General features: G+C 37.4%; 1 protein-coding gene across 1 annotated transcript in view; it reads left to right on the forward strand.

The window, feature by feature from the left end:
* The window catches only part of TBK1 (TANK binding kinase 1), a 52,396-nt gene that overhangs the window by 17,358 nt on the left and 7,834 nt on the right, over window positions 1-27,204 (forward strand). Inside the window, exons 5-22 of the mRNA XM_078146131.1 lie at window positions 2,464-2,593; window positions 3,839-4,020; window positions 6,131-6,291; window positions 9,676-9,786; window positions 13,124-13,303; window positions 14,122-14,317; window position 14,746; window positions 15,094-15,152; window positions 16,081-16,172; window positions 19,524-19,625; window positions 20,671-20,749; window positions 21,762-21,883; window positions 21,979-22,055; window positions 22,301-22,340; window positions 23,876-23,977; window positions 24,069-24,165; window positions 25,703-25,809; window positions 26,008-26,079. Coding sequence (XP_078002257.1) covers window positions 2,464-2,593; window positions 3,839-4,020; window positions 6,131-6,291; window positions 9,676-9,786; window positions 13,124-13,303; window positions 14,122-14,317; window position 14,746; window positions 15,094-15,152; window positions 16,081-16,172; window positions 19,524-19,625; window positions 20,671-20,749; window positions 21,762-21,883; window positions 21,979-22,055; window positions 22,301-22,340; window positions 23,876-23,977; window positions 24,069-24,165; window positions 25,703-25,809; window positions 26,008-26,079 — 1,910 coding nt within the window. The remainder of the gene's footprint in view (window positions 1-2,463; window positions 2,594-3,838; window positions 4,021-6,130; window positions 6,292-9,675; window positions 9,787-13,123; window positions 13,304-14,121; window positions 14,318-14,745; window positions 14,747-15,093; window positions 15,153-16,080; window positions 16,173-19,523; window positions 19,626-20,670; window positions 20,750-21,761; window positions 21,884-21,978; window positions 22,056-22,300; window positions 22,341-23,875; window positions 23,978-24,068; window positions 24,166-25,702; window positions 25,810-26,007; window positions 26,080-27,204) is intronic.

Below are 27,204 nucleotides of genomic sequence, written 5' to 3' on the forward strand. Positions count from 1 at the left end.
TCATGCCTGATTTATTGATCTTTTCTTTCCTTCTTGATGAAAGCGCGTAAAGATTTAAATTTTCCCATACATATGGCTCTGGCTGCATCTCAGTAGTTTGGTATGTTGTCTCATCTTTGGCAGAGTTATGTCTTGTTTCTCTTTGTTCTCAGACCCACCAGTTCCTTAGGATTAAATTATTTTGTGTACATATAAGTGTGAATCCTTTCTTCAAATTTCCTTTCTTGGTTATACTTTTTACTGCATTGTGGTCAGTAAAGATTATTTTAATATTTCTGCATTTCTGCATTTGTTTATGATGATTTTATGCTTTAGCACAAGATTAATTTTTGTAAAGATACCCTGCACAGATGATGTGTCTGTGTTCCTTTCTTTTCCCATTGGTAATCACCGAACATCTGTCGTATCCAACTTAGATTCTGAGTGTGCTTGTACTTGTTGTGTAGTTACTTTCTTCTTCTGGATTTTGCTCTTGGGTTTCTCTTAACACAGAGCATTTCTTCATTGTGTTTGGTTTATTCATGTTTCCAACCTTAGTTGATATGTAGGAGCTTTGTGCCAGGACCAGGGTCTACCCATTCTGATATTCTTAGGTGGATTAAATAGACACTCTTTGGACCTGTCCCCCTTTGTAGTCTGTAATTCACTGCCACTGTCTTTCTGGATGGGACGGCTGGTAGTAGAACCCACTCTTTGCCTTAATCCCTGGCTTCTACTGGGGGTCAGCTTTGGCTGTTAAGTTTGACCTAACTTTGTCTCCTGTTTTTTACACACTTCTTAATCAGAGGTTGATTCTACCCCCTCTAATAGTCCCGACAGCCCACATCCTAATGTTGGAAATTGTGTGGAATTTAGGCCCACTCCTTCGCAGCTCACTGGCACAGATGTCCAGAGTCTGATTTGACCCTGCTTTGACTTGCAGTGCTCTGATTGTCCAGGTGGGTTCTGCCTTACCTATGGGGGAAGGCTCTGTCCACAGGTTCTGTTCTAACAAGACTGGGATCTGTCTTCAAGCCCATATTATCAGAGTTAATACTTCTGAATCCTCCTGGGGCATCCTCATTTGGAATATCTGCTTGCTTCAGACTTGCTACACACCTATTTTAATGCTTCACTGGCATAAGCCCACTCTCACAAAGCTGTACCTGCATGTGTGTTTGTGTGTGCACTTGAAGGTCTAAATGGGATGGGGAACTTGGATTACTTTTTATTGTTCTGTAAGGGAGATGGGGGGAGAGAGAGATAGATATCGTCTGTGCCTTTTCACATCTCCAACTTAACCAGAAATCAGGACATGCCTTTAGATAGAATTAAAAGTTTTAGAAATGGCAGCAATCTTAGTGCAGCCTTGTAAATAGCATGACAGAGAAAACAGATGTATAGTACAGAGCAGTGGTTTCATTTATTGTATTTATTATGTTAATGAGTAAAACCTTATGTGAGTAAGAACAGCATTGCATGCTGGTAAAGTGTTTGTAATTTCTTGCAGAGACAAGATTAATTTTTGTTCACAAACTTTTACCTACCCTAAATTTTCTGCATTTATTTATTTTTTAGGCAATTGGGGTTAAGTGACTTGCCCAGGGTCACACAGCTAGTAAGTGTCAAGTGTTTAGTCTGAGGCTGGGTTTGAACTCAGATCCTCCTAACTTCAAGGCCGGTGCTCTATCCACTGCACCACCTAGCTGCCCAATTCTGCATGCATTTATACAAGTGCTAGCAGCACCTTACAGTTCAAAGAGCACTGGATTTGGAGTCAGAGGCCTGGATTCAGGTCTCAGCTCTGCCACTTGCTAACTATGTGACGTTAGGCAAGTCACTGAAACTTTATGGACCTCAGTTATTCCATCTGTAAAATGATATCTCTAAGGTAGCTTTAAGTTAAAAATCTCTGATTCTGTGACAGGTATTTTATGGCTATATTCTATACTGTGTGCTTTTAGGAGCAATGAAAATTTTAAAAATGTTAGAAGACAAGAAAGCAAAATTCCCTTTTAACATTGATCATCACTGTAGCAGCACTGGGCAGGCTAGACTCTGGCCAAACAGATGGGGGCTCTTCAGCACTTGTACTGGCCAGTCAGTTTCAGGGTATGGTTCCATCCTTGGAGCAGGTGTATTTGTAAATAAGAGTATTTAAACTTAAATGTTTTCTGTTAAAAATTGTTTTCTTTGTAATAATATACCATTTTAGGTACTATTTATTAAGAGTTATAATATGGGGAAACCATTTATGAAATTTTAAAAGTGATGATTATCCCTGAATTTAGTCCTTGTTTTTAGCAGTTCAGCTTCCCTGTTCAGTAGAATTTTAGAAGATCTTAAGTAGAAGTAAGTGCCAGAGTTACTATAGGAAAGTCCCTTCTTACAAATTATTGCAATGAGTCCTGGGAATGTGAATAAAGTTACTGTGTTTTATGCTCTTGTACTGTGTCTCACCCGTTGGTTATTTGTTTTTCTTAGACAACCACAAGACATAAAGTACTCGTTATGGAATTTTGCCCATGTGGTAGTTTATATACTGTCTTAGAAGAACCATCTAATGCCTATGGACTACCAGAATCGGAGTTTTTAATTGTGTTGAGAGATGTGGGTATGTTGAATCAGTTTTTAAAATTTAATCTTAATTCCTTTCAGATTTGGATATTCTTCTATCTCTTCCATTCATAATCTTAGATCATTTTTAGAGTAGTGCTGGGCACAGAATTACTTATTATTCCTGATCCTGTCCACCTGCTGGCATCTTCCTGTCCTAAATATCTTGTATTTTTAAAATTTATTTTGTACGTACACAGACACACAGACACACAGACACACACACACACACACACACACACACACACACACACACATATATAATGTTGCCTTTTCTGATCAAATGTAAGTTCCTTGAGAGTAGGAATTGTTCCACTTTTTTGTATTTGTATCCCCAGCAAAGTACCTGGGATATAATTGGTGCTTAATAAATGTTTTTTGATTGATTGATTGTAGGGCAAATAGGTTCCCAGTGATAGTATGTTATCCCTTCCACATTGTGACTTTCTCCATCACAATTTCGATATATAGCAGATTAGCATAAGAAATTAAATGGTAAATTTTGGGGAGTTTTGCAGAAGCCACAGATGCCATGCGAAGGCCAGCAGACAACACAGAAAAAGTTTAGAAACTCAGAAATGCATAAAATATATGTATATTATTGTATATCAACCCAAATTTTACAATAAAATACTGTAAACACCCCACAAGGGAGAAAGAAAAAACTCAGACTTCTTCTCTGATATATATCAGAAGGGAGGGCCAAAAAATTTTACACAAATTTCCTAGATCATGGGGGCATTGTACCCTTAACCTCTGTGATGTAGAAGGGATAATTTGGTTCTGATATTCTACTGTCTTAACAGTTTCATGTCATTTATAGAGAGCTTTTGAACACTTAAGAGATATGTAAGACTAGGGTTAGAAATTGTAACCCTAGGAAGGAGACCTCCAGTTCTTAGGTTTAGGCATATTTTTTATCACATATTTCCCTGGAATAATGCTATGCTATTAAAATATGCTTTATTCTGCTCTGCTGTTTTTTCTTCCCATACTCAAGACAGTTGAATCACACCCAGAGTTAATTGGTCAAGATCATATTATAACCCTCAGGAAAGCACAAGATGTTATTAAAAAAAAAAATAGCACTCATTATCTTTGTCCTGGCTTGAAATACTGGGAAAACTTTGGTTTTAATGGATTTTAATATTGAATGATCATGTATAAATTAAATATACCCACACACAGAATTTACAGATTGTTATACAATCGTCTTTGTTTTGTTTTACATTTGGTGCTGAAGTGGGTGGAATGAATCACCTCCGAGAAAATGGAATAGTGCACCGTGACATCAAGCCGGGCAATATCATGCGTGTTATAGGGGAAGATGGACAGTCTGTTTACAAACTGACAGATTTTGGTGCTGCTAGAGTATTAGAAGATGATGAGCAATTTGTTTCTTTGTATGGCACAGAAGAATATTTGGTAAGCTATTCATCATAATTGTAGTTGGCTGAAGAAATTGATCTAAAACATAATTCATCAACTGGGAGAATGAATCCGCAGTGGATTGGTGGGGAAAGGAGGTTCGTTATCCATAAATTGTCTTCTACTGTGGTTACAGTAGATGTGTGTGTGGGGTCTTATCTCTTATGAGTGCATAGTCATTTGAAAGATAAAAAGTTAAATCTAGGTTTGTAAGAGTCCTCTGATTTTTAGCACTATTGATGCCCTTGTTAGCTATATAGAACTTATATTTTTGCTGTTTAAAAAAACCCAGCTATCATTAGATGTTTAGTCTCTGTCCTCAATTACCTTAACTATCTTAATAAAGTATTCAGTTTGTGATAAGAGCTGTTTATGCACCGGCACACCCTACCTAAAACATTTGCTATGGAGAAGAATTCATTATAAAGTAAGTTAGTCTTGGTCCTCATCCGGGGGAATTTACCAAGAAATTTACCAAGGTGATCTTTACCTTTCAGATGATCCTTAGCATAGACCCTGAAAACACTGTCAAACCAAAATTTTTATTCATTTCAGACTAATATTTGAATATGAGAGGATATTTTCTGGAAACATAGTAAATAAGCAAAGCCACACCGAAAAGACCTTGATCAGTACTGAATAGCTGAAAACCCCAAATTTTTTCTTTATGAAGTTAGAAACTATTTAACTTCACTTGACCTCTGCCTGGTTCCGCTCACGTGGGTATTTCTTCCATTGACTCAGATTATAAATGTGGCCATAATTTGGTTGAGAACCTTCTCAGTTTAACTGAAAAGTGTATCATCCTGTGCCTAACCTAGTGATGCTGAACTTCTCCAAACTTAGCTAGTCATTGGCTCATAAAGATTGATAGGTTTAGGGCTGGAAGGGACCTTAGTAGTTATCTAATCATACTCCTTCATTTTGCAGTTGAAGACACTGAGGGCCAGAGAGGTTAAGTGTTTTGCCCAGTTACATAGGTAGTAAATGAAAGGCTAAATTTGAACCCAGGTCCTCTGACTCCAGCACCAGTGCTTTTGCCACTGTACCACATTGCCTCTCAGCACGGTCCTTGGATGATATCCTGGAACATGTACTTGAACTTGCCCACTTTGTAGGACCTAGTCAAGCTTATACTCTTCCTCCAGGATCATAATGAGGATGTTGTAGAGGAAAACACAAGTCAGATTATCAAAATTGAGAGTAAATAGGTTTAATAAATGATAAAAAAATTTGGGTAGGTTGTTAGTTTCCCATGTGCCTCCAAAGAATTAATTTTTTTTAATTGTTCACCTTGCTGCATCTGATAACTATAGCTTGAAACATAAAAGGGCAGATTTCTTTTATGTACATTTTATCATTTAGCTATTATCTAAATAGCCTTTTTTAGATTTGTTAATTCTGTTTTACCTTAACATGTCACAGTGTGTCTGACCAGGCCTGACCTCGACTCAAAAAGCTGGTTCTCTCTTAAGATAAAATACAAATGATCAGGCATGTTTTTAAGTCTTTCTAAAGTCCAGCTCCTACTTTCTTTTGCAGCTTATTTTAAAAACTCACTTTCATACTCCAGATTTCAGCACTGCTAGATGACCAGTTATTCTCCAGACTCGGTATTCCATCTTCTTTATCTATGCTTTTGATCAAGGTAGTCCTCACATCCAAAATGTTCTACTCTCTTGTCATCTGTTTCAGTGTTCTTATTTTCAGCTGAGGTGCCACCTTCATGAAACCATCCTGAATCTCCCGTTAGTGTTCTCTGCCCCCTCAGATTACCTTGGGGTTATTTAACCTGTGTACATGCTGTATTCCCAAGGGGATTGTAAACCTATTTGAGATCAAGGACTATTTTTATCTTGGTATTCTTAGTGCCTCGAACAGACTAGCTGTCTGGTTTTTGATTCCCTTTGTACATAGTATGTCTAGGAATACCAACAGTGTATAGTATGTATTTGTCATATACCTGTAGCATATTATATGTATGTGGATACCTGTAACTAACTTGTGAATATATTTGATGATCCTTTGTATGAGTCCACAGAAAATTTTTGTCTGTGAGATACAGATTGCCATGTGTCTCACCTGTATTTTCACATTTTTCTCTCAGCATCCTGATATGTATGAACGAGCAGTGCTAAGGAAAGATCATCAGAAGAAATATGGTGCAACAGTTGATCTTTGGAGCATTGGAGTAACATTTTACCATGCTGCAACAGGGTCACTACCCTTCCGCCCTTTTGAAGGACCTAGACGAAACAAAGAAGTAATGTAGGTAGTTGTTTCATGTAGAATTCTAAAAAGTAGGTTAGTTGTTTCTAATTTTTAAGCCATTTTTTATCAAGGAATATCTTAACTGATATACACACATACACATAAAATTTAATGCATATAATATACTATATATAGTATAATTATTATGTGTAAATATGCGTTATACAAACATCATGTTTCAAAATTGTTAATATACTTAAATTTCTTTGTACACTAATTTTAAATGGCAGATGGTTTCATTGGGATTGTTTTTCTACCTTTTTAGCTATTTTACTTACTTGAGTATCTTAAGTTCTTTGCGCTACTGTTAAACATATACAGTTTTCGTGAACTTAATATAACTTTAATGCACCTTGCCCCTTTCATATTATTTGGAGGGGGGTTTTAATTGGGGTGAGGTTTATCCAGCACTAAAAAAATTACTGTAGCTGCTTTGCAGTGCTAGTACATGTAATCATTTGAACAAAAATGTCATGTCAGGAACTGATTTGTTTCATATTTCCCAAAAGAATATTTTGTCAGATGTAATACTAAACATTTGGTTCCTGTACTAAACAGGTTGCTTCAGACTAGTTGCAATTTACCAGTAAAGCATAGCCTTATATGGAACCGTTGTTTATATTGTTAGAAAGTAACATCTTTTTTTAAGAGAAGAAATCTAAATGATAAAATGCTCCAAATCACTAATGAATAGAGAAATTAAAGTTAAAGGCACTCATAGGTTCCGTCCTGCACCTATCCTGTTGGCATAGATAAATGTTAGAGAGGCTTCAGAAAAGCAGGTACATTATTGCACTGTTGATGGAGTTGTAAATTGATTCAGCCATTTTGGAAAGCAATTTGGAACCATACCCAGAAAGTTACCAAACTCTGTATATATTCTGTCACCCAGCAATACTACCACTAGGCCCAAAAGAAATCAAAGAAAGAGATCCCATATGTACAAGAATGTTTAAAGTAGCTCTTTTTGTGTTGGCAAAAAACTGAAAGCTAAGGGAGAGTCCATCACGTGGGAATGGCTAAGCAAATGGTAGCTTAAATGTAATGAAATATGATTGTGATGTAAGAAACACTGAGGAAAGCATGGTTCTAGAGAAACCTGGTGAGACGTGGACACAGAGTGAAATAAGTAGAACCAGGAGAACAGCGTACACTGTTACAACAATACTCTAAAAGCAAACTGTTCTGAACGATCTAACAGCGCTGATCAACATGGTGGTGAATCCTGGCTCTGGAGGAGAGACAGTGAAACCTGGTTCCCACTTCCTGAGAGAGAGACAATGAGCAGCAGAGGCAGGAGAGAGAAACGTGTTTGGATGTGGCCAAGGAGGGAAGCCGTTCTGTTCACCTGTGCATGTTTGTTACAAGGGCTTTTTTTTCTTTTTTTTTTCCCCAGTAGGGAAGGAAGAGAAAAATGAATGCTTGTTAATTGAACACCAGAAAGGGAAAATTTAATTTTTAAAAATAGCATGCTTAATATAAGCCACACAGTGAATGGGAATAAAAGGATTATGTTTCCAGCTGTATACAAAGACCCAGGTTTGGATTCTACCCCTGACATGTAGTGGCTCTGTGACCCTTAGGTTCTCTAGGCAGTGTTATAATTGTAGAGAAGGTGCCAACCTGCTTTGGTAAAGGAAGCTTCTTTACCCAGGAGTTCCCTGCACCAAAGAAATCAGAGGTTCAGTCCCTGTCCCTGTGTATTTTCCACAGAACTATTACTTTGATTTCTCATTATGGCCTAATGCTTACCCTGGGTTTTTAAAGGCTTTTTATACAGGTGGAAAACAAGCACTGGCAGGTTTTACCTGCCTGGAGAATTTTTAAGTCTGGGCTAGTGACAGATTGTGTCTGAAATCCACATATAAGCTTAACTAAGTTCAGAGTGTGTCTTTGCCCAAAAGCGGGAGACTTGGTGAAGAGGTTTTGATCATGGGGACCCATGAAACATGAAAATCTGAGGACCTTCAGTCCTTTGCAGCCCTCTTCTGTTTCCACAGTATTTGGAGCACAGAATGCTAAGAAATACAGAGATCTTAGCCCATCCACAAACATTAATAATATAACCATTGGCACTCAGTGTATTATCTGTATTCTGTGAACAGCTAGGGTGACTCACTTACTGAACTGATCATGTCAGTATTGACAGTCATCATAAATGAAACAAGAAGTTGCAACTGCTTGTAAAAGGACAGCCCGTAGGTTCACTTCATAAAGGCAAATCAACAAGTTGATCATTGCTTTTATTGAGAATTAAAGATAAGAAATAATATTTAATGAACATGGTCATCTGACCTTTCAGTGCTCACTATTAGCAAATGAACAAAAAGACCATGAAGAAAATTGCAGTGCATGAATCAGCATCTGGCAGCTGGGTGACAGAGTGGATGGAGCACCAGATCTGAAGTCAGGAAGACCTGAATTCAAATCTGTCCCCAGACATTTACTAGCTGTATGACCCTAGGCAAGTCACTTAACCCGGTTTGCCTCAGTTCTTCATGTATAAAATGAGTGGGAGAAGGAAAAGGCAAACCCCACTCCACTGTCTCTGCCAAGAAGACCCCAAATGGGGTCAGGACCAGTCAGGCACAGCAGAAACAACTCCGCAGCAACACAAACCAACAGCTGCTGCAAAGGATGAAGAGCTAAAGAAGGTGCGTGAACACTAGGGCAGGATTCTCCCCAAGTGATTCATTGTGCCTTAAAATACTGAGAAGGCTTATGCCTGTGTATCAGGAATATTTCAAGAAGAAAGTTGGAAGGCATTGGATATGGCAAATGCCAACACATAGAGTAGAAAATGCATTGAACTTCCATTTAGAGGACCTGGGTTCATATCTGCCTGTACGGCTTTAAGTAATGTAACTTCTCTGAGCCCAAGAGTCCTCATCTGAAAAGTGAAAGGGATTGGATGACTCGTAAGTTCCCTTCTAGAACTAAATCTAAAATTACCTGACCATCACCGAAAGTGAAGTTGGTGTTAATGGACAATAAAGCATTATTTACCACAGATCATGGAGGACAAAATCAAAACTAAATCAGAGGAAAGGATTAAGAGGAGAGAAAGACATTGGATGTGTCTCAGAGGAGGCAACATGGCCCAGGAAAAGAGTGCAGGACCACTTGCTAGAGGCTTCTTCTCTCCCTCTGAAGGTTGTAGCGGAGTTAAGATTTGCTTGGATAACATTAATGGAAACATTACTATAGCTTCTCTGCACTTCAGGCGTAGTCAGCGTATTTTGACCCCTTTGTGATGTCTGTGCATATTACAAAGTGTCAGGAAATTATTAGAGGTGCACATATGAAAAAGACTTTTATAAACTGATTAATTGCCACGACTTAATGAATAGTTTGTTTTTGTCTGCTCTTACTGTTTCAAAGGTATAAAATAATTACTGGAAAACCTTCTGGTGCAATATCAGGAGTACAAAAAGCAGAAAATGGGCCAATTGACTGGAGTGCAGACATGCCTGTTTCTTGTAGCCTTTCTAGGTAAGTGTACTGTCCTTACCTGATCTCTTAGTATCATGACCATAGTTGGTTAACACCATAATTTTTCCAGCTGTCTTAACACTAGAAATATTTTCCAGTGAACAGTATTTCCCATACAGAGATATAGCTGCTGACCCACCATTCATAAGGTATTTGCTTTGAATGGTTCTTTTTTTTCTATTTATAGTAGATTTTCAGTGATCCTGCACATTATTACTTAGTCTAATGACTAATGGCATAAACTTCTGAGTCAGGGGTTGAAGTACAGTTTCTGACCTTAAAATAGTATGGAAATGTGCCCAGAATGTTGGTCTTGGTAAAACCGTGCTTCACCTGACTGAGGTGAGTGGTTATGGATAAAATTATTCAATTCAGTTCTACAGCTATTCATCTTCAAAGCCTAGCTCAAGTGCTATGTCATACATAAGCCTTCTGTGATCAGTTGTTAGTGTTTTCTCTTCCTCACCCCCCAAAAAACTGTCAAATTACTTTGTATTTGCCTATCCTCATGTTCTTTCCTCGTGAAGGAAGCTATTCTTGCCTGAGGCAGCATGGCATAGTGAATGGAGAGCTAGCCTCAAAGTCAGAAAAACCTGGGTTCGAGGCTGACCTCTGCCACCTACTGATCATGTGACCCTAGAAAGTCACTTACTTCTCAGTGACCCCAGACAGCTTTCTAACTCTGTAAGTGTCACAGAAAGAGTAAGTCTGTGTTGGTAGAGGAATTCCTTTGTAAGAGCATCCTACACCAGTGAAATCCAGAGTCCAGTAAAAATAGGGAGCCCCCAGTATAGTGCCTGCCATGAACAGACACGTGCTGAATGGACTGAGATACAGGGCCCTTGCCCTTGTATTCAAAGACAGAAATAAAACAGTCTCCCAAAGGACAGGAATTGAAGGACTATGATAACTGCTTTTATTTTTGTGAAATATTTGTCCAAAACTCTATATAAGGTCTCATGAAGGCTAAGAAATTATAAAGCATTTATTATTTCTATTTTTCCTCCAACAGTTCAGATATTCTAGTGAACATTGGTTCATTGAGCTTCCATAGCCAGAAAAATTTTGTGAGATGAAAATCTTACTAAACAAAACACTAGATTAAAGGAAACTTACAAATGATAAAGAATTCCATATTCTCCTCAGTTGTTAGAGCCAAGATAATGTTTTAATTATTTGGCATTTGTGGTTTAACTACTTTTTTCAGCACAATAAGATTCCAGCACATTGTAGGATATGCAGAGCTCTTCTTTCTCAGGTATTCTTCCAGGATTTCCCTTCAGTGTTTAAAATTGTTCATTAAGAACATCATTCCTTTTTTAAAAAATGGAGTGGAGTAGGGGACTTAAAAACAGGAAATACTGACCTGGAATTGGTCCGGAAGAAGGGATATCACCATACCTACTACCTGGTGGGATCATGAATTTGTAACAGGATTCTCTTAAGAATTAGGTTCAATATGGGGCAGGTAGGTGGCACAGTGGATAGAGCTCCGGCCCTGAAGTCAGGAGGACCTGAGTTCAAATCTGCCCTCAGACCAAACACTTGACACTAACTAGCTGTGTGACCCTGGGCAAGTCACTTAACCCCAATTGCCTAAAAGCAAAAAAAAAAGAATTAGGTTCAAGAGTTAAGTAGTTCTTGGGCAGAAGTTAGACTGAATCCCCTGAGCCCAACTTCATTCCTTTCCAATGAAGGCAGCCCAGTACAGTAGAAGAAGCAATGATGCTAGAACCAGAGGACCTGGCTTCCTCCACTGCCCCTAGTGCCTTCTGTGGCCTTGGGTAGGTTTTCTTACCCTTATCTGGGCTTCACTTTCCCCTGGATACAATGATGAGGATTGGACACATTCTGTCAGCTTTACACCAGTGATCCAAGAGCAGCAGGAACCTTCTTTGATGTAATCTTTAGTTGTCTGCCTTTCTGTCTGCTAAATCAGTGGCTTCTGTGCTGTATGATCTTGAGTAGTACTTGGCTCTCTGAACCTCCTTTCTCCATCTCTAGAATGGAGAGTGATAATCCCTGTTCTCCCTCACAAGATTTTTTGTGGGGACTAAATGAGATGTCCCTGTAAAACAATATAAAAATGTAATCTATTATATCTAGCTCCCTTTAATAATTTAAATAAATATCAGACAGTCTTTTCCAGAACATCTCAGAGAATTTGTATTCCAGTTTATAAAATTTACCAGTTAAAAACCAGCAACTTAAAAAGTCAGTTTTCTCAGCTATCCCCTTTACTCCAGACCAAGGACTCCTAATATTTTTTTGAGTCATGGGCCCCCTTGTAAGTCTGGTAAAGTCTATAGACACCTCAGAATAATGTTTTGAAATGCAGGGGTTTTTTTGTTTTTGTGTTTTGGTACACTGGATATTTAGTAAGTATCCTGTGATAAGAATTGGAACATCTCAGCTACCAAGGAGCATACAGAATGAATTTAATACTGGGGTCTTACAGTTCAAATGAACTGTGCAGATATGTTCCAAAAAATATAATAGGCCACAAAAACTTATCTTGATCTACCTTCTTGAATCTGATTGTTCCATGGCTAATCGCTAAAGTAAACATCATTGATCACGAACATGTTGTAAGTTAATACTGGGCCTCAGTAAAGCACGTTTCTTGGTCGAAGATTATTAAATAGCTTTGGTACATGGTGAATGCTAAATGTCAGGGTAACTTCATGAGAGATTATCAGTAGCCTCATTTATAAAAGAATAAATTTAACATTTTAAATGATCTGTTCTTTTTTGGTATACATAAAATAGTAATGACCTTGTGAGCATAGAAATCAATACTTTACTTTAGATTCATGACCATCATTCTAACCAACCCTGCCTTGTGTATGTAGTATTATAATGTGTTTGGGGAGGTACGAAAACATGGGGGGAGAGGGAAATCACCTGAAGGGTTGTATAATGAATTCACCATGGAATACTGTAATGCCCCACTTATTTTTTTTTAATCTCATTTGTTTGTTTGTTTTTTGGGTGAGGCGATCAGGGTTGAGTGTCTTCACCAGGGTCACACAGCTAGTAAGTGTTAAGTCTCTGAGGCCAGCTTTGAACTCAGGTCCTTCTGACTCCAAGGCTGGTGCTCTATCCTCTGCGTCACCTACCTGCCCCCCATCCCACTTATTAGTAGTGAATTGCATTAGACAAAAGCTCTTTTTTTCCCCTGAAAAATGTCAAATTTTATAAATATCGAGCAAATTAAGTAACCATTAATTAACTATAAAATGTTGAAAATAAGCTTTTTTTTTCTTCCATAGGTGTGTTATAGTATTATTATTGCCAAACTATGAAACACTGATCTTATAATTAAATGTTATTTTAGGGGTCTGCAAGTACTACTAACCCCTGTTCTTGCAAACATTCTTGAAGCTGACCAGGAAAAATGCTGGGGTTTTGACCAGTTTTTTGCTGAAACTAGCGATATACTTCACCGAATGATAGTGCATGTTTTTTCTTTACAACAAATGACAGCCCACAAGATTTATATTCATAGTTGTAATACGTAAGTACTTACTTTGTATTCTTTTATGTTGTTATGTATGTGGCATATTCTTTAGGCCAAATAAGCAGGCTGATAGAAAAGTTATTTTTCTTGATGAATGAGGAGAATGGAGAACAATCATAAACACTTAATGATTTAAAAATAGACAAGCTATATTTGAATTTTTAGCAAGCTTTACTTCATTTCTATTTTGTCAGTTAGTCAACAAGCCTTTATTAAGTGCTTGCCATTTATTAAGTGATACCAAGCACTGTGCTAAGCACTAGAGATGCAAAGAAAGGCAAAAAACACTCTTCCTGCCCTTATGGGGACCTCATATGCTAATAGGAGTTTTTTCTCAAATGTTAACTGAAATTGGCTATTTCTTAAACTTTTCCATTATTGTCATTGTTTATATTATTTCCTGGTTTTGCTTACTTCATTCTGTATCAGTTCATAATAGTTTTCCTATGCTTCTCTGTATTCTTCATATTTGTGATTTCTTACAGTGCAATAATGTTCCATTTCATTAGCCACCCCCTAATTGATGGGCATGTGCTTTATGACAAATTTTATTAAGGTTATTTTATATTATGTCAGTGTTCAAGCATCTTACAGAATTGACTGTTGAATAAATGAATGGAATCTTGTGACTTTATCTGGGAGAATTTTTTGTTTATAGAATTTGTTCTGTTCACATCAGAATAGCATTAGTATGTATTTATCAGTGCATGAAAATAGCCTCATTATATAAAGCCAGATATTATATTATTATTGCTAAAATATTACTAGTTATCATTTGCTTAACCATGTTATTCTTTGTGGGTTCTTCCACACAGTGCTACTGTATTCCATGATTTGGTTTATAAACAGACCAAAATTGTTTCTTCAAATCAAGAATTGATCTATGAAGGACGACGATTAGTGCTTGAACCTGGAAGACTGGCACAGCATTTCCCTAAAACTACTGAAGAAAATCCCATCATTGTAGTAAGCCGGGAACCTATGAGCACTGTAGGATTAATGTATGAAAAAGTATGCTGATTTCTTATTTTATATTGGGGGGAATTCATTTTTAACATTATTGCATGTGCTTTGTAAAGGTTAATAACAATAGAAAGGTAGAACTTCGAGTAAATAATTTGTTTATGATTATGTAAAATTTCTGATAAAAACTAGTGTTAAGCTAAAACCTTTTTACATCATATAGTTTAAAGTGTGTACTACAACATAATACAATTTGTAAATGTAACTCTCATCATTGTATTTTTTTTTCATGAAAAATTGGGCAAAATGTTTGTCAGCGTCATCTTTGTACAGAACTTTTTTTTTAAAGCAGAGAACTCCTAGTCACTGAATGCATTCAATAAATTTTTTCTTTTTTTTTTTCTTTTTCACAGTAGCATCCTCATGGCATAAAAGTATTGAAGCACTTCAAAAATTATTTAAACTTTCAACAGTAGAGTTGAGTTCATTATCTTGAGAGATTTATGAAGTTACAAAGTAATTTTGGAGAAAGTAAATTTGAAAATATATCGAAGAGGATGTTATCTTTGAATGGGCAGCCTACCACAGTGCCTTGCACATAGTAGGCACCTATTAAATGTTTAAATAAGTAGCAAGATTTATATTCATTTAATAACATATGAGACATTGGTTAAGTGATTGTTTTTCCTGAGGAAATTAGCTTGAGTGTAGTTAACATCCGTTAGATTAAAAGTTTTTACTTTGCAGAGAGTAAAATAATTTTTGGAAGTTATGTTTACTACTAATTTTTTAGTATCTGAATAATTATTTATTTCCTGTTTTAGTTTCACTACCTAAAATACATCCACGTTATGATTTGGATAATGATGCTGGTGTGGCTAAGGTTAGTATTTAATCAGAATATTTCATATTCCTAAAGACATTAATTTAAAATCAGAGATGACCTGTGGAAGTGAGAAATAACGTTACTGGTGTTAAAATAACCTTTGGCCCCTGTATTTACTCAAGCCAAGGTATAATTCTTCAAATATTATTGACCTACCTGAAGTACGATTATGCAAAAATAAATGTTCTAAACAGAGGAGTTCATTTTTTAAAAAAGATGGACCACTCCAAAAATACAGGCAATTTACTAACCCCTGCACAGAAGATAAATGAAAAAAGAGACCAAAACCAAAGTTTAGGAAAAGAGGAATAAATTAAATGGACTCCTGATACAAGGGAAATCCTCCTTTGCTACACTTTGGCTTTTCTCTTTCTTTTTTCCTTTTTCTTTTTATGCTTTTTGGTGAGGCAATCGAGGGTAAGTGACTTGCCCAGGGTCACACAGCTAGTAAGTGTCAAGTGTCTGAGGCCAGATTTGCACTCAGGTTTTCCTGAAATTAGGGCCGGTGCTTTATCCACTGCGCCACCTAGCTGCCCCTCTTTCTTTTTTCTTGCTTAGCTATATGCATACTTGGCTTGCCAGAGTGAATCAGAGTTTATTAAGTTGCCAATACCTTATCCTATATTTTATTATGAACTCCTTGGTTTAGAACATTCATTTTCAAACACTCAAAAAGCTGTATGTATTTTCTTTTGATATGTGTCACATTTATTTCTCTTCCTTACTAACCGATGTGTGGTTATACACTTTTTTTTAAAGTATCCAGTGTTATGCTTTTAAGTTTCTTGTACATTTAGTAAACTCATTATTGAGCTTGAAGTTCATCACTAACACTCATATCAAACTTGAAGATTTTTGCGTAAGTGTCCATTTTTTATGACTTATTATCATTAGCCTAGTTATCACTAACTTTTTTTCCCATTAGGTAATAACAGGTGTCGTCTGTTATGCCTGTAGAGTTGCCAGTACCTTGCTCCTTTATCAGGAATTGATGCGAAAAGGAATACGATGGTTGATGTAAGTAATACATTAAGTTTTGAAAATGGTCATTATATGAGGAGACAGATTATCATTTCAGATAACATGGTGTGGTCATCGCCCCCAAAGAGATGAAATTGGCATGGCTTTATCACTCTGCCTGCACAGATAGGCACATGCTTGCATTTTTCTAGGTATACGGTTGCCATTCATTACTACTGGGGAATGATTTTGTATTACAATTCAGTATCTACTCAGTGCTGCCTTCTAATATGATTTTAATTCCTCAAAATATTCCCCCTGCCCTTTGTACTTAACTCTGATCCACTCTAGCAAACCCGAGTATGCATATAGCTAAGCAAGTATTTAGACAAACAACTTGATTAAATTAATTTCTTAAGAACATAATCAGATCTATTCATTCAGCATTCAACAAGCATTTAAGGACCTTGTATTAATATGCCAATAGGAGCCCTTGTTAGAAGTAGAGATGACAACCTCAGAAGGTTAGACTTTCATCCTAAAGTATCCCTTTTATTAAGTCACTGTGACCATATCCTTCCAGTCTTATGTTAGTTCTCAAAGAGTCTTTGTTAGTGGTTCAATGTCAGAGTGACATGTTGTATGTAGTAGAATATCCCAAGGACCTGTTCATGCTCTTCTAATCTGCAAATGACAAATTTGAGACAGATAGCTTATGAGGGCTAAAACACTGCCATCTAGAGGGTCTCTAACCCCTTTAGATTGATGCATGGCAAGAACATTCCCTCCAAAGATCATGACATGAAAGAATTCCTCTTATGGAGGATTGAATCTTACAAAAGATACAGTGGTTCAGTAGTTGAGTCTTCCTTTGAAGGGCAAAGAGATGTGATTGGGTGGGTGAATGTTCATGCTGGGTGGAGGAAGAGACTATAAATCTGACTAAGAGACCATAAAAGACCAATGCCTTGTCCCATGTTTTATTATTGCTTGCTGTCTTGGGGAGAGAGAAAAATTTGGAACTCAAAATCTTATAAAAATGAATGTTGAAAACTGTCTTTACATGTAATTGGAAAAAAATAAAATACTATAAAGTGGGGGAAGGGGGAAAGTGACAGGATGCAAAAGGCAAGATAGGATGAAATTTAGTAGGAATAAACGTGAAGTCTTATTGGGTGCAAAAACTTAGCTTCGTAAGTATGATACGAAGATTAGACAGCAGTTATTTTGAACAAAATCTCTGGGTTTTAGTTGTCTGCAAGCTAGATACGAGTCAGCATTATGATATGGCAAGCAAAAAAAAAAGTTAATGAAATGTTGGACTGCATTAAGAGAGGCAGAGCTTCTAGGACTAGGGAGGTGACAGTCTCATCACACTTGGCCCTTATCAGATCTCCTCTGGAGGGCTGTGTTAAGTTCTGGGTGTCATGGTTCAAGAAGGATGTTGAGTTGGGGAATGTCCAGCTGGAGGCAGCCAAGATAGTGAAGGCACTGCGTCTGTGTCACATGAGGGTCACTTAAAAGAATTGAGAATGTTTGGCCCGGAGAAGAGATTAGTTGGGGGAATGACTGCCCCCTCAAGTATTTGAAGGGCTGTCATGTGGAAGAGGGATGATTAGGCTTGTTCTGTTTTTTCTTAGAAGCAATGGGTGGAAGGTGCAAAGAAGCTGATTTAGGCCTGATTTCAGGAAAGACTTCTAAGGATTAGAACTTTCCCAAAGTGGAATAGACTGCCTAAAGAGTTAAGGGCTGGTGCCTCCTTAGCTGTCGTCAAGCAGAGGCTGGGTGACCATTTGTCAGGTATGTTACTGTAGGAATTCCTTTCATATAGACGGTGAATTAGGGGTTGCTGAGGTCCCTTTCCAGACCTCAAATTCTTTTAGTATGGCAGCAGTGTGAAGGTTGTTGGAGAGGAGCACAAGGAAGTGGGCAAGGGAACCTTGTTAGGAAACTTGTAGTAACCCAGCCAGCAGAAATTGGGACCTGGGCTATGATGATGGCAGTGGGAGGGATAGAGGTGAAAAATATTGTAAAGCTGTGATAACTGGATATGAAAGGTGAAGGGGAGGGAAAGGTCAAAGATAAAACCAAAGTTTTACAGTGGGAGACTGGCTGAATGGTGGTGCCACTGACAGAGATAGTGAATCAGAAAGGTATAGATTTGGGGACAAATATAAAAGTTTCGATTTTGAAAGCTTTGAGTTTGAAGTTGGTCAGATGGGAGTATTCTGTAGCCAATTAAGAGATACAGACCTGAAATTCAGAAGTTGGAGACCTGAAATTCAGAAGTTGGAGGGAGAGATCTAGGAGCCACCTGCATAGATGGGATCACTGAAGCTGTGGGAGTTGATGAGATTGCAAAGGGAGCCTGGAGGCTGAGGTGGTGGGGGAGGGGGGGAAGTGTGAGTGTTGAGGACCGTTTAGATGTTCAGGAACCAGTGGAAACAAATGAAGAGCACTTAGAAATAGGAAGGGAGTCTGGAGAGTGTAGTGTTTCTGGCTAAGGAAAGAAGCCGAATTCAGAGGGGAAGGATGGTGGTCAGTATTGTCAAAGGCTAGGGAAGGATAGAGCAAGGACAAAGGCTGAAAAAAGGCCATTGTAGCCTTTGAGAGAATATGTTCAGTGGAGTTGTGGAAACAGAAACTAGATCACAAGGGGTAAGGAGAGAGGGTGAGTGATGAAGAAGCAGAAGTTTTGGGAGTTAATGTCACTAGTTTTTTAATAACTAATTCCTGTATTTTAAGGGGGGGGAAACTTCTTAGGAGGTTCTGTTACATTTATTTAAGTAGTACTACTAATAAAAACTTTCAGTTTCATTTGTTACCTGTTCCATTCAAGTGGATTTTCCAGTGACCCATGAAATTGTTGTTTCTTTTCTTTATTAGCTTAATGAGTCATAGGAGTATTAAGATTTTATGATTTTTCAAAAAAATTTGTGGAAAAGAAGAAAATTTAACTATATGTTACATAAGTGGTATCACAATTTTAGAGAGCATATTAATGGTTTAATTTTAAAGAAATGTATGTTACTATATCAGGTGTTTCCAATGGGGAAAAATTAACCGTAGTAGCTTGTAAATTGAATGCCAAATAAATTCATTAGTGTACTTTGCATTCATAGAATTATAAAACTCCCAAATTCCAAATCATTAAACCAACCAACAGTAAAGCTTGCAAAATTAAGTGCTATAATAGTGCTTAGAAATAAAATTTTTAGCAGTATCCTCCTCAAAATCTGAATCAAATTTCATGTATGTTAAGAATGTTGTTGTAAAGTATGCATATAGTATTTCATATGATCTGTAAGAATAGTACTTCTCTTAACAGCTGCTGTTACTATAAGTGGTAGAAAAGAGAAAATCCAATGACTCTTTAGGTAGACTGACATGGTTAGTATTATTTTACAGTGAACTGATTAAAGAAGATTATAATGAAACCATACACAAAAAGACAGAAGTTGTGATTGCTCTGGATTTCTGTATCAGCAACATTGAAAAAACTGTGAAAATGTAAGTAAAATTACTTTTTTGCTTCTAGTTGTTAAAATGTTAGATTCAGTTGCATTTCTTAGGTATCCTTGTCATAATATGATAAAATTTCTCAAGTTCATTTTAATTCTGTTTTAAAAAGAACTTATTGGGTCAGCTAGGTGGTGTGGATAGAGCACCAGCCCTGAAGTCAGGAGGACCTGAGTTCAGATTTGGCCTCAGACCAAAAACTTGACACTTACTAGCTGTGTGACCCTGGGCAAGTCACTTAACCCCAGTTGCCTAAAAAAAGTAAAAATAAAAATAACTTATTTTATTATGACATTAAGAATAAAGTTCCTGGTGGTTGGATGGCTATGATATGAAAACAAAATACCAGTACTGTTTAGGAAGAATTAAATGCTAATTCAATAGTGGGTTTGTTTTTTTTCTAAGAAGGAAAAAAAATTGAAAATAAAGACATCTAATTCCTACCTTGTAAGCCAAAAACCCTATACACTGAAAATAAAATTTTAGTCTTCAGTAAAGAGTAGTTACCCTAAAATCTTATTTCAGTACCTTTTTCAGAGCTATGGGATAAACCTGATTTTTCATTTCTTGTTCATCTCAACCCTATCTTAGACTACCGTGATTTCATATTCTTAAACGTAGTCTAGTTATATGTATGGCAGAGTCAATAGTAAAATAAATTTATTTTATGTTTTTAGGTGTTTACCCTTCATTTCCATTAAATAGTTACTGAAATTAAATATCTGAGTGAATATGTAGCCTCAACTGTTTATTATTAAATTTAACATGCCCACTTTCCTTCTTAACTGATAAGATTACATTAGAATAATGTGAAATTTTCTTTCTCTTAGAAAGCTACCATTCTCTTTTGGGAGTTTGGTGGCAGCTGCGTGTATCACCTTTTCTTGATTCTTAAATAGGATAGTAAGTGGATCTGATGTTGTTAATTAACTTTTAAGTGTAACTTTTCTAAATGTCTTTTTAAAAATACATATATATGTATGCATTGTATTACTGTTCAGTCTTTTTCCTGATGACTTATTTTTATTGTAAATAGATATGAAAAACTGATGCAGATTGATTTGGAAGCAGCTGAGCTGGGTGAAATTTCAGACATACACACTAAATTGTTGCGAGTAAGTAATTACTGGATCTTAAGCCATAAATCCGTAGTCCATCTTTTGCTTATCAGAGATAGAAATGGAACTCAGGTTGATAACTTCTCAGTCTACCTGTGTCAAAGACTTGGAAAAAGAGTCTTCCGTATCCTCCCAGAGCACACAAAAATTTCAGTGATAGGTTCTATCCTACCCAAATTCCTCCTGCTGTAATTTAAGCCTTTTCTTTGAATTGTAACATTTTAGGGCAGAAGGCAGCATCGTAGATCATCTAGTCCAACTCCCTCATTTTATCAAAAAAGAAGGGAAACTGAGTCTCAGAGGGACAGTGAATTGCCAAGTATCAAATCACTAGTCCATTTGTGCTCTCCATAATGTTCCCTTGTTTTGCCCTTTGCGATAATAAAAAACATCCAACTTACAAATGCAAATTAACATACTCCTTGAAATTATCCAGAAATGAATAACAAGGTAGGTAATAAAATGAGCAGTTAATCCAAGGTTCTCATCAAGTACCTCATCATGGTGCAGAGACAAGCCTGTTCTCTATGGCTGTTAGCGGAGCACAGACCGGAAAAGCTTTCAGTGCAGGCCTGCTGGCGGACTGATGGGTCACAGAATTAGAGTCAGCAGTAACCTTAGAGGGTGTGTGGCCCACTTTGTAGTCGAGGAAACCGAGAGACAGAGGAAAAGTAACTTGCTCCATGTCACAGAACCTGCCTTCTGACTCCCGCTTTAGCCTACTTACTGCTCATTCTATAGTGTGTGTATAACAACTAGCTTGACTCCATCCCTTCTTCTCTTAACTTCCTCAGTCTCCTCATCTATAAAAGTTTAAGCTAAAGCAGTGAAGAAATCTTAAGAAAACAAATGCTGATTGTGTCCTTGCCATCCCTGTGCTTACAGATGGAAGTGACTGCTTTGAAGTCTACTAAGCAAGAGCAGACTAATACACAGATGTTGTCCCCAGTAGCATCATCATCCTTGTGATGTTTGGCACTCTAATCCCAAACCTGTTACTCTCCTCTAGCTCTCCAGTTCACAGGGAACAATAGAAACCAGTCTTCAGGATACCAAGAGCAGACTGTCTCCTGGGGGCCTGTTGGCAGATGCCTGGGCAAACCAAGAAGGGACACACCCAGAAGACCGAAAGTAAGTGCGAGCTGTGTTTGCTCAGCTCTTCATTGCTGCCGGCCTTTTGCCATACTGGCTACAGTTGAGCTCTTGATCTCTTTTTCTCTGAATAGTGTAGAAAAACTGCAAGTCCTGCTGAATTGCATTACAGAGATTTACTGTCAGTTCAAAAAAGACAAAGCGGAACGTAGTAAGTAAATTTTAACTCATTTTATTTGGTGAGTCAAATTGAATGGATTGTATGTAATAGTGATTGTTATTTTAAAAGATGTGGTTCTCAACAGTAAGGGATGCTTAAGGGAAATAGTTTATTCTTAAGGTATCTTGAAAATTTAAATTCTTAGGCTTTTTGAACTATATGATCTCAGAAAAAGAAATTCTGCAACATTTTGGGATTTAATTAACAAAATTAATATGATCAACTCATATTTCTAGGACTAGCTTACAATGAAGAACAGATTCACAAATTTGACAAGTAAGTGTCTACATAACATTTGTAGTCATCAGATTGCTTCTTGTTGCTATTTTGCTTATTCTGCTACTGTGATATTTCATAGAAACAATTGTCCTTTAACTTTGACTTAATAAGACTGCTTACCATGTGTATGTTGGACATTAAGGCCCATGACATTCCTGGAACACAGTGATGAAGTGGTAGGGAAAACACTTTCACTACTGAACAATGGCAGAAAGAGAAGGGCTTCGTGCCTCTACTCCCCATTCTTCTTTTTTATGACTTCTCTTATTGCCGTTTGCCACGTCATAGTGAACAGTGCTGCCCTCACCCACCACCTCCCAGTAGCTTCAAGTGTTATTAACATGTACTTTTGCTTTCTAGTATAGCTAGTGTAAAATCTCATGTCAAACCACATTCCTTTTATTTTGGCTGAGTCACACTTTTTGTTTTTGTTTTTGTTAGGCAGTTGGGGGTTAAGTGACTTGCCCAGGGTCACACAGCAGTAAGTGTCAAGTGTCTGGTCTGAGGCCAGATTTGAACTCAGGTCCTTCTGACTCCAGGGCCAGTACTCTATTCACTACGCCACCTAGCTGCCCCCTTCACACATATTTTTTAAAAAGAATGTCACTGCCAGAGAGTGAACGACTCGGAAAGAGAATATTTGCTCTCTGGATCTTTGTCCAAGCCAAGGCAGGTAGCCTACATTTATCTCTTATTCATATGAATTGATTGGTATCCCAGCTTCCATCCTTTCCCCTCTCCAATCCATCATCCACACAGCTGCCAAATTGATATTTCAAACCAAATGAGCTAACCACTTCACTTTGGTACTCAAGAATCTTCAGTGGCTCCCTCTTATCCCAATAAGATACTGAATCCTTAGCCCGACATTGAAAGCCTTCCCACGGTATGACTGCCACCTACCTCTCCAGTATTCTTCTTCTTCACACACTTTGTGTTCAGATTGGCCTGTGTACTCTGATTGTCAGTCTGTTATTTCTCCCATTCATTACATGACTTTCTTGCCTTTTCTAATTATACATGCCTTTTATGGTTGGTTTGTTTTTTTATCATTTCTTGTATTCTGATCAGCATTGGTAAGATGCTGCACCCAGTTTGTGCCCACCACACATTTTGTCAGTGCCCTTCGTGTCCCTTGGAATTTGTTTTTGAAGTTGTGGAGTTATAACATGATTGGCAGCCACATCCTCACCAGGGGAATATCAGCGTTAAAAAAGATTGACTCAGGCTGAGATCACTGAAGGCCCTTCTATAATTGACTAAATATGATCCAGTCTTCTTCCTCCCATTAAATTCCAGTCATTACCATGGTAGCTTTCAAAAACAGAAATCATGCTGAAAGGTTGGAATGTGTAGATATATAAGGTTTGCTGATGGAAAGATATTCTTCATTTTAAGAGTGATGAAAAGATTCCGTTTCCCCTTTGGTAATTTTACTCTTTTGCATTACATATTTAATAAATTTTTAATGTATGAGATAAGAATTAAGAAATTTGTGGGGGAAGATTCCATTGATTATTTTTAAATTACAGGCAGAAACTGTGCTTTTATGCAACAAAAGCTATGAGCCACTTTGCTGATGAGTGTGTTGAAAAATATGAAACATTTTTGGATAAGGCAGAAGAGTGGATGAGGTAAAAAAAAAACCAACCTTTTTTGATTTTTACAGTTTTGGCATCTATTTTTGTAACTTGCTTATTTTAAGTGAATTCATTTTACTTTCAGAAAGATGCTTCACCTAAGGAAACAGTTGTCATCTCTAACTAATCAGTGTTTTGATATGGAGGAAGAGGTATCAAAGTACCAGGACTATATTAATGAGGTACTGGATCCTTTCTGATTGCAGAAAAAAGCCTTTTCCTCCCTTGAAGACCGCTGATATTAAATTAAGATAAACAATATTTGAGAATACTCATTTTAGTAATTAATAGGAGAAACAGCACAGACTGTGCTAACTCTTAATCTAATTTCTCAGGCAGTCAGTAAATATTTATTAAGCACCTACCACGTGCCAGGCACTGGGATCCACAAAGAGACAAAAGACAGTCCCTGCCCTCAGGCAGCTCACAATCTAATGAGGGAAAACAACACATAAAAAAGAAGTTGGAAAAGAGGATTGGGAAGGGAGGGGAGGGAGAATGCCTGGTGTGGAGGCATGTTGGAGTCCTGCAGCCAGGTGGTAAATACATTTCTCATTGATTACCACAAACACTTAAGTATACACAGGGCATCCCAGAAGTCTTGGTGTGGTTTTAAGCTTGCCCCGTGTTTATTGCTGTCAGTTAGAATATAGGATGAATAAAGATTCAAGCTGACATCTTTTAAGTGAAATGAGCTGCCTCTCGGTGTGAGTTCCAGTCTTTCACAGAGACTAGATGACTACTTATTGAAAGTGTTACAGAAGGAGAAGAGTCGGACTAGATTACCTTGAAGGTTACTGTCCAACTCTGCAGTTTGGTGGTTCTCTTCTAAAATCAGTGCCTTGGCTATCGCAGTAACCTCCAGATAAATCTTCCTGCCACCATTGTCTCCTTCTTGCAGCCCACCCTTCTTGCTCTGCCAGATCAGCCTTCTTGATGACTGTCATGATCATGTCAAACCTGTGCCTAGAAAGCATTACTGACTCCTTTATGCCTATAGAGAGAAGTTCCTGTTTCTTTTATTAGTATTAGAAACTCTCCGTAGTTTGTTACCTCCTCACCTTTCCAGCTGCAGCTTCTATTATTTCTCTCCTTGCACTGCATGTTCCAGCCAAACTACATAAGTCTTTGTTCCTTGCACATATCCTCGTTGTTCCTGCTTTTTCCGACTCTTCCTACTGCCCAAAATGTCCTCCCTCCCTCTAGACATAGTGATCTGAGTATGCACCTTCCTATAACCTGGTGAGTTCCATCCTGGCAGAGACAGTTAATGTAATTGTTATGTCGTTTCCAGCCTTGAGCACAGTGCTTTGTGAAAATAGGCATTTAATGATGCTCAGTGGATTGAATAGCACTCTAGGAATTAAAAAGTGGAACATTGAGATATACAACATGTGTTTCAAAATATCCAGGTATTTGTTTAATCCCATTTAAAAGTAATTAACTATTTACTATGTTTAAGGAACTGGGATTGCAAAGAAGAAAAACATTTGTATAATTAAGATCTCTTAGTTAGAAACATGTTTACATTTTTTTCCATATAGCTACCATCTTAAAATTATTTTGAGATTTATGTATGGGGCATAAATGTTGTCCCACTAGCAGTTTTGATTCCAGATGTTAATGAATAATTTTACTAAAAGATGTAGCATGAGTTCTTTAGTAGAAAATTTGTTGCTCTTTGTTTTATGATTCATATATACCTTTTCTGTGTTTCAGTTACAGGAAACTTTACCTCAGAAATTGTTTGCAGCTTCCAGTGCAGTAAAACATAGCATGGCTCCCATTTATCCAAGCTCCAACACACTGGTGGAGATGACTCTTGGGTAAGAAGTTCACAACTAAGTGATTAATTTTCAGTTTGTCACCATTTTTAGCTCTGACTATTTGATATTAGTAAATAATTCTAGGATAAAGTTCAGAATTGCTTGAGAATTGCTAACATTACTTGCAAATAAATTAAATCTGCAGGTGGAAATTTCATGTTATAAAGTGATGACAACTCATTGGTTTTTGTTTTATAGCATGAAGAAATTGAAGGAAGAGATGGAAGGTGTTGTTAAAGAACTTGCTGAAAATAATCATATTTTAGAGAGGTGAGGTTTTTCTCTACCCCCACTCCCCATTAAATATCTACTAAATTGAAAATAGGCACAGACTTTCATATGCCTGGATCATTGGCTAAGCAATAATGGAGGATATGTGGGCACAAGCCTACTTCAGATTTTTCTCCAGCTTGGTCTAACTGGTAACTGGTTTGACCCTTCTTGCTACTTGTTATTCATCTTAAGAGATTGTAATACCTGTCTGCTTCTCAGAGTTGCTGTGGGGAGAAAATCATATAAATAATTTCACAGTGGGTTCCATATTATATAATTATTTCTTGATAATATTAGCTCTTTGAATCAGTAGCTGTTTGGTTCAAAACCATCTTTATATTGTTTGTAAAAATTGCTCATTTCAACAATCGTTTTGCATTTTCTGAACTAAAGCTACTTGTTAGGTACTGTTCTGGAATCCTTTGGTTTATTATTGGTTCTGGAGTATTGTGTAAGTACAGTTACTTAGTAAGCCAGCTGCATGTGCACCTTCAAGTATCAGAGATGCCAGCAGCTGAGTATAGTGCAGAGCCAGTGAGCCCGTTCTCATCTGGCTGGAGCCATGCTCCCTTCACGAGGTGACAAAGGGCTTGCCAGACCTTTACAGGGTTCATAAATGGGAGTTGTTTTGATCATGCCTGGCCCCTGTTGAGTTCATTTCTGCAAGTATTTATTGAGTACCTATTACTGCCAGTCAGTATTCTACTAGTAGTTGTCCTTATAATAATAACAAATGAGGAAACTTGGTTGTGGAGCTCATAGGTCACTTAGTTGGAATTCACGTTCATGTCTTCTGAGTCCAAGACTATTATACCACATTTAATTCCTGTACCAGAGTAATCCCCCTGCAGCTTTGGCACACGCTTTTGTTGGTGCTTCAAGCACCGTATTTAACCAGTTATTAAAGACCAGTAGAGGACCTTATAAGATTTGAGTTCCAAAGATTCCAACTTGGTGTTTAAAAAAAAAAAACTTTTAGCTTTATGTAGACATTATCAAAGACCTCTGTAAACATAAGGCTTACCTTTTAGTTAGACCCTGAGCTTGTAGGTCCAAACTTCAGACTCTAGTTTGTGGAAAGACACTTAAACTGAGAAGACTTGAGTTCTGGTTCTGGCTGTT

The sequence above is a fragment of the Phascolarctos cinereus genome, unplaced genomic scaffold (assembly GCF_003287225.1).
Source record: "Phascolarctos cinereus isolate Bilbo 61053 unplaced genomic scaffold, phaCin_HiC Scaffold_1;HRSCAF=81, whole genome shotgun sequence".
Taxonomy (NCBI): domain Eukaryota; kingdom Metazoa; phylum Chordata; class Mammalia; order Diprotodontia; family Phascolarctidae; genus Phascolarctos; species Phascolarctos cinereus.